Genomic DNA, 8,190 nt, shown 5'->3' on the forward strand with positions numbered 1-8,190 from the left:
AGGAAACTGAGTCAAAGTGTTGAGTGAAACTCTAAAAATAAGTTTGAGGTATAGAATGCTCAGTCCTCATGCTTTTTGTATAGGCAGTTTTACTTCATTGTTATGTCTTTATGTTTTATTTCTTTAAAAATTATTCCCCCAGAAAGTTGGTAAATGCAAATGCAGAATTATAAACCCTACAGACTTTATGGATATTTTAAACTATATAATACCTTAATCAATAATGTGTTGTTATGCATCTGCAAACATAAGGAAAATTGTGGAGTTTATTGTTATATTTTTAATTATGGGATAGAATGTTTGAGAATGTGAAACCTTCTTTGGAGGAAGTTCACCTTTCCAGTGACTTCTAGAGAGTCCAAGTGACATCCATATTGAGCTTATTTTTACTGCAAATACTACAAATAACATATTTGGGTAGGGGGCTAGACCTTCATCCCAAATCATATTAAAAACTGCTTCTTAAAGAAACCCAAAATTTGCAAAGATCATCTCATCTTCCTCTGTGTTAAAGTGAAAAATGACAAGTACATATAGGAAGGCTGTGGGGTTTTCCTCCATTCAGCATGGTAAGCAAATCATGTCTGTATTGTGTGCCTGGTGCTTAAAAGATGCACTGTGATCCACCATATAACATATAGTTCTGTCTTTGTAGGAGTGTAAAGAAGGGAGTAAGAATCAGTCAAGTAAATGTAAATGTCTTCATTAACATGAGATTTGTGATTTTGTATATCACTTGAAGGGCTGTGTCGTCTACTACTGATACAAAATGTAGATTAGTAAATAAAATGTTAATGTTTCAGAAAGCAGAACTGTCCAACTGTTCAAAATGTTGAAAACAATATTTCGAAATTACTACTTAGCTTGTCATCATCATGGCTGGGGTTCGCAGATGAACATTTGAGAAGGGCTCTACCCATACTTGCTACAAGTGCACTGATGGCTAAAAAGGCCAATGCGAGATAGACAAGTCTGGTTGAAGAAGGCACAGCGGAAAGACTCCCTTGGTGATATCGACAAGATGCGATTCTTTCCTGGGTTGTCTTTTCTCCTCGAGAGTGACCCTGCGTGTGTTCTCAAAAGAGGCAGCAGCGTTATAGATAGTGTGTCTCCAGGCCTCTCGATTGGAGGCCAGGGTAGACCAATGGTGGTGATCAATATGGCCAAGGCTGAGGGGTTGTTTCAGGCCGTCCTTGTATCTCCTCTTTGGGGCTCCTCTCTTGAGGCAGCCAGTGGCAAGTTCCCCATAGAGCACAATCTTAGGGAGGCGGTAGTCCTGCATCCTGGAGACGAGTCCTGCCCAGCACAACTGTCAGCAGCACAATTTGTTGTTGTCATTACAAAGGTGCATTAAGTATCTCTTCTACCCTTTGCCATTTTTATAAGAAATTTATAACTAGAGAAATTTTGAAGACATCTGGGGTTTTTTTTGTAATAAACTTACTGTAGCATCTCAGCAGTTCATATAGACTTACTATGCATGCAAAGTGATGAGTGGGATTCTATTTTTCTGTTTTGAATGGGAAAATTATCTGTGTATCCAAGTATATCCCTTTATGTGTAATATACAAAAGTGTGGTTTTTTGCACATTTTTGAAATTTAGATGATCATATTAGAGACTTGCTTCTTTCTGTCCCAAAGCATTTTAATGAAACTAAGTGCTTAGCTAAGAATTCAAAATGATTTTATACATAATTCTCTTCAGTTAAAATTTAATTGACTGGAAGAACTGAAAGTCTGAACTAGTTTTAAGTTCCCAGATGCTTATTAGCTTTAAAAATCCAGGACAATGCTGGAGATGAGTAAACAATAACTTTGGAATCTGATTTTGAGAACTTGTATTTTAAGTTTCACCCATGCCTTTAAATTAATGTGCACATTCTTTGCTAAAGCAACAGTACAGGCTTGCTGTCTTTTCAGGGGAGAGAAGAAGTTGCAACCTGTATAACCTGGGATACTTTTATTCACTTAATAAAGTACTGACTAGTATTTAGAAGAGGTTATGCTCCTGCACCATCAGAGCCTTAGTGGCTTAGCTAGAAGAAGTAGAAATCGGGAAAATATTTGGGGTTAAGAGTATTGTAGGCTTATTTAGTGTTCATTTATAAAGTTAAAATACTTCTGTTGATTTCTGACCTTTTTGATAGAATACCAGTAAAAGTAGATGCATTAAAACTTGCCAGTTTTCATAGGCAATTTGGAGATTGTTTTGTTGCATTGTGTTCCTGAGATATCTGACACACTACTTCTGAACTATAGAGCATAACTTGAGATAACTGTAATAATTATTAATGCATAACAGTGGCTTTCATAAAGTGTTATGATAAAATTTTAATTTGTCAATTATATAAAATTCAGACTGATGTAAGAACAGCATATATTTTATTTCTCAATACCATTTTTTTTTGGTTTTTTTTAGAACATTCCTGATATAGATGATGAAGGATACAGCATTAAACCAGAAGCATCACAGGATATCCTTTTTGCTATTAGTGTGCCAAGTTATTTCTTGTTATTGCAATTATTTGGGGAGGGGAAGTAGCCATTAAAGATGAATGGCATGCTTATGTTGCAACCTTGTAGTCTTATGTTCATAGTGCACAAAATTTTGTGTAGTTTAGATTTTATGTGTGTAAATGCTAAAGGTTAGATCAGATGTCTGAGGAACTTTAGGAGTATGATTTTTTGTCTGAGTAAAAAAATCCAGAACAAAAACTTCAAGGTAACCATGCAGATCTTTCTCCATGGAAGGCTTTCAGAGAGTGCCTAGTTTGTTAACTCTTACGCATAATGAATGGCTTTCTGTTGTATATCTGTGCCCTTCCCACTTTTTAAAAACACTATTAAAAACATTGGAAGCTCAAGCAGTCTAAAAATAGAAATTCTATTAATTAATGAAATATCAGGCTGTTTCTAAGTGGTGCTTATAGTTTTTATTGTATTTTTAATGATAGTTTTGAACAGATTTTTGTTACGAGTCTTTTTTCATTATTTTTTCATTATTTTCTCTACTCTCCCTTTGAAGAAAAAGATTCTTGTCCAGGAAGGACTAAAAACTGTGGCATATTTACTTTTGTATACATCTGGTGTGTATAATGGATCAAAGAGTGGGTCCCATGAGTAAATAAGGCAGGGTTGTCTAGCATTATATTCCTCAAAGGTTTAAATTCACCTTTACTTGATCTAATAGATGGGTGAGGGGATTCAAGTTGAGATAAGATGGTTACATTTACCTTTGGACGCATAGTTTTACAATATTTTATCCAGTCCTGAGTTCTGTTAGGAGGTGGGGGATAAGTTTGGTAAAGGCCATAGGAATACCTTTCCAGAGTATTTGGGCTCCATTGGTTTTGCTTGTCCACTGTTCACATAGGGGTAATGGGGCTGTCACACCAGCCATGTTGAAAACAAAAGATCAATTCAATGGTATAAAAAATTGCAGTCCTTGGTCAGCAGACTCAGGTAATGCTACACATATACCTTTATCGGTATGTGTCATAGTTCTGATTTTAGCAAGGAATTTTTCTTTCCCTTCCCCCTGCCATGTGTGCTCTGTGTATGGGCCATCAGGTGAACAAAAGAATCGGCCTGTTCCACTGATGGCCGAGAGATTAGTCTCCTTGACAACGAAGGGGGAGGAGTTGGGGGAGGGCTAGTGTGTGTGGCTGGAAGGAGGTGGGGAGGAGAGACTGGTGTGCCGGTGAGCTCAGGACCTGCTGCAAGCTGCAGATGCTGACTGGTTTTGTTTTTTTCTTCCTGTCGGAGGGTAGTTTGCTGCTGCTCTCTTCTCAACTGTTGCTGGCTGCAGGCCCTGCTTAAAGCAAATCCTAACCAGCTGAAGTTCATGAGTTTTCTTCCACTGGGAGAACTTTCTGTTTTATTGCTGGGTCTTTTTTCCTTCCCCCTTCCTCCCCCTCTTTTTTTTTCCAGTGTGGGAAGGGAAGGGGAATCGAGGTGTTTTTTTTGTTTTTTCTTCGATATACCCCGGGGGATGTTGCTTTTTCCCCTTCCCCCAACCCACCTGGCGGCAACCAAGGATCTCACAGTGCCGCCTGGTGACGGGCACTGGACACTACAAGTTCTGCACCTCCAGTGACCTAACAGTGCCCCCTGGTGAATGGTACAGGACATTACAAGTTTTGCATCTCCAGTAACCCAACGGCTCCCCCTGCTGACTGTGGTTGGAACTGCACCAAAGGGTTCAAAAAACTGAACTATTTAATTTTCCTTTTGCCAGTTTATCGGTTTTGTTTTTGAAGGGGATTATTGGTAAGTATAGGAGTATTGCTTGGTTGTTTTATTTGTTTTTTTTTCTTCCGTTTTCCTGTTAATACACACATACCTTTTAATAAAGGGTTGTTATATTCCCTTTTCCATAATTTGTTTTCCTTCAATCGGAACCTCTTAATTTCGGATTTATAATTGCTTAGAAAGAGAAATTTGGGTCTTTTCTCCTAATCCATCCTCAGCAAAAGACCTTTGTCTCATTTAAACTGGGACAGTATGATTCCATATTTTTGCAAACCCTTTGACTAGTTCCCAGGCGAGATTCCTTTGATTTTCACTTTTAACAGTCTGTTCTGCTCAGCACATGGACAAGATAAATAACCATACAAACATAACTAACAAATTATAACTACAGTTTCCAGTAAACTGAACCATAGTCCAAATCTGAGGTTTTCATTCACAGTTCTGAATACTTTTCTGCATTGAACAGTTACCTGTAAAAGAAAAGAAAAAGATCTGTTTGGCCCCTTTTAGGGACAACATTAAAATGTAGGAAAAATCCACCGAGAGCTTATTTTGTGTTCTTTGCCATAAGTATCTTTTGCTTTCCAGGTGTCCATGTTCAAGGGAGTGGCAAGTACCATTTTTACAGCTCCTACAGAAGGCATTTCCACTAATACAGGCTGTCCAGGAAAGTGAGAGGGTTTTTGATTACCCTCAGGTTTTGATGTTGCTGGTATCAAAGAGGGAGGCTGTGGATAAAAAGCTGTGGGTCCAGGGCATCCATTTACTCCCCATCAGTCATTCACCATTTTTACAGTGTCCCACAGTCATTCAACCTTATTTGATTTCTGAGGTTTTAAAAATCATTTCAACAGACCATTTGTTCTTTCCATTATGTCATTTGCTTGTGGATAATAGGGTGTGTGAAAAATCCACAGATTCCTTCTTCCTTGGCCCACTCCTGGTCAATGGCAGCTGTGAAGTGTGACCCGTTGTCTGCTTGGATAGATATGGGTTTTGGGAAAAAACTGAACCACATTTTAAGAGCTTCTAGGGTGTTTGTACTGTTTGCCTGAGAGAAAGCTTCTGCTTGCACTAATCCTGACCTAACTTCCACTCCTACTAACACATACTGTTTTCCCTCAGACTTTCTAAAGGGTCCAGTCTAGTCTGTCTGCCACATGTCCCACAGCCCTTTTCTGTCTCTTATTTGTAACAGGGGTTGTTCTAAAGGATGAGGCTGGAGTCAGGTTCTGCACTGTTCACATGAGGACATGCAGGTGCAGCACATTTCTCGAGTCACTGCCCATCCCCTGCTTCCTGCTGCTCTGGATAGGTCTTGTGCCCCTGTGTGCTGTCGCTTTAAATGCAACCATTCTAACAGTCTGTCCCAGCTCTCTTCAGGAGTTTTTACACTTAGAGAGGCTAATCTGGCCAGTTCATCTACTTTGTTGTTCCAGCGGCCAGCTGGAGTTTCATTTTCCTGATGGGAGGCTGCCCATCCAACTACAAAGTTCCTTTTCTTTGCTATAGCAAGAATTTCTTGCCATTTCTCTTTTTGCCAAACAGGGACTCTGTTCAGTTCCCAGTCATTTTTGTCCCAGAAGGGGAGCCACTCAGTACACCCTTTGAACACAGCAAAAGAATCAGCGTAAACATATACAGTCAGAGGTTTCAGCTTCATGGTTAAATACACACCAAACTGCTACTAATTCTTGTGCCTGTGCACTGCCTTCTCCTTCGGGGACTATTTTGTCTCCTGTATGTACCTGTAAAGCTACAGCACATTTCCAGACTTTACCTTCCTGCTTTGCTGAGGCATCAGTAAACCACACATTCTGCAATTGCTCTGAGTGTGGAGGTACAGCTTGAATCACAGAAGGTGGAGAATCAGCTGGGCTATGTAAAGTTACCTCATCTTGTAAGGGAAGATTTTTGGGAACTCCTTCTGTTACCTGAAAAATGGTGCAATAAAGGTTCAATTTGATCATTCCATTTCCCAACAGTAGCTCACTGGGCCACATAGGAGAATTATAAGGAGAATGTGTTGAAATCACTATTCCTTTTTCTTTTAAATCTCCAATAACTGGAGTGATTCCTTCTCTGGCTCCCAAAGGTAAGGGGTAAGGTTTGACATTGGTTACTAGAGAGGGAGGAAGAGCAGGAGCGGGACTTAGTAAACACAGATGTGGGATTTCTTTTCCAAAAACCCATATGTTTCCTTCCTCATTAGTCCAAGACCTTCCCTTCAGGAGGTCTAGCCCCAGTAAATTATCAGGAAGTTTACCCAAAATCATTAGGGTTTCACCTGCTTTCTCCTCCCCTGGTAAGCAGCGTGTTGTCTTTGCTGTTACCTGGGGTTGTATGTTTCCAAAATCATCCACAATAAATATGCCTTTACTGGAGGGAGTGATTCCACATGCAGATGCAACTTCAATTATCCAGGCAGACACTTGAGGACCAGGATCTACTAGAAAAGTGACAGGGGTTTTGTGGGGACCAACAGGTTATTAACAAGTGTCCTTTGGAATTTTTGGTAAGCTGTCCAATGTCAAACTGTCGTGGTTTTGCTTTGGGTCAATTTTGTTTTCCACCCCCTACATAATTACCACTAGTTGAGAGTAAGTTTTTGCAGACAAAAGAGAGACAGGATTTGGGGAAAACAGTATAAACATTTATTACTAGTAAAACAAAAACTATTAATAAATGAAAAACTAAAGAACTATAACAATTTCTATTTAAGTTGAAATGCTATATATACACAGAAATACTTCTTCCCTTTTTATACTAGTTCAAGGAGAAGAAGTAGTTTCATTCTGTATTTTTGGAGTTCCAGTTCTTTTTTTCTAGTAGCAGATTCTTAGCAGCAGTAGCACTTTTATTGCAGTTGGAACGTCTTCTCTTTCCTTTTCGCTCTGTGTTGGCTTCCAGGGCTGGGCTTACCCCCCTCCTGGGCTAAAACCGAAGGCTGGGGGTTACCCAGGTCCTGAAGGGTTTTCCTTCCATAGGCTTGCAAGGGGACACTTGCCTACTATGGATCTTTTTCCACAGGGTTACAGGGGATAATGGTTTAAGAGTTCACCTCTGTTTCCCTATGGAGGTTCCTCCCCATGGGAGAACAGTCTTTGATAGACTTCTCGGCATGGGTCTAGCACAAATTCACACACGCACGGATTCCAACATTTCACATGGGCCGTCTCGCTCCAGCATGAGATTTCTCAGAGTTACAAAATTTTCAACAGCAGTATAGATCCACACACACACACGGATCTCAGTATCCCATCTGAGTCGTCACTGCTCCAGCACAGGTTTTCCTCAGGGTCACAAATCTCCACCAGGACTCTGCCTCACTTCAGTCCTTTTCATGAAGCCTCGGTTCTCTTTAGTACATCCACAGACTCTTCTATTAGCTGCATAGGGGGTCTCCTTATTTCAACAAGCTTTTACAAGTAGCAGGGATTACTTTTCAGTCTTTTCCCTGCTAAGGAGAGAGAGCAGAAAGGCAGGGGGGAAACAAGCCTCCCCCCTTTCGCACTTTATTTTTCTTGCTGCAGTTTCAGCTGCCAGCTTCGACCTTGGAAGCTCCGTTATCTTTCGGCTGGAATTCTTCCACAGCGGTTTCTGTCCAAACAGTCCGTCTTTTAAACTTTTTTTTCTCTTCACTCTCTTACAAGAGAGAAGGGAGAACTTCAGTACTGCACCTGCTCCCCCCCCCGGCCCAAGCCGGGGGAGGAGGGAGTCTGGCCCTGTTCGGGCCCGCTATTCCTCTCCCCTACATGGCTGCTGCTACTAATTCCAACTGCGCCAACAACCTTCTCTTCCGTTTTCTTGAAGATGTAATTAGCAAAGGCGTTCCTGGACTTCTGATTGGCCTTTTTGTCCGGAAATTACCTGGACAAAACCATCATCAGCCCCAGGGATGGGCTGATGGGCAAAACCACGACACAAACCAACCTTCG

At 40.6% G+C, this 8,190-nt stretch overlaps 1 protein-coding gene across 1 annotated transcript in view; it reads left to right on the forward strand.

Moving 5' to 3' along the window:
• LOC114066123 (F-BAR domain only protein 2-like) overlaps window positions 1-8,190 on the forward strand; it is a 72,359-nt gene that overhangs the window by 27,361 nt on the left and 36,808 nt on the right. The window contains exon 5 of the mRNA XM_027900562.1: window positions 2,421-2,475. Within this exon, the coding sequence (XP_027756363.1) occupies window positions 2,421-2,475 (55 nt within the window). The remainder of the gene's footprint in view (window positions 1-2,420; window positions 2,476-8,190) is intronic.

This window comes from Empidonax traillii, unplaced genomic scaffold (assembly GCF_003031625.1).
Source record: "Empidonax traillii isolate 1590-97213 ecotype Southwest subspecies unplaced genomic scaffold, ASM303162v1 scaffold739:size655085, whole genome shotgun sequence".
NCBI classification, from domain to species: domain Eukaryota; kingdom Metazoa; phylum Chordata; class Aves; order Passeriformes; family Tyrannidae; genus Empidonax; species Empidonax traillii.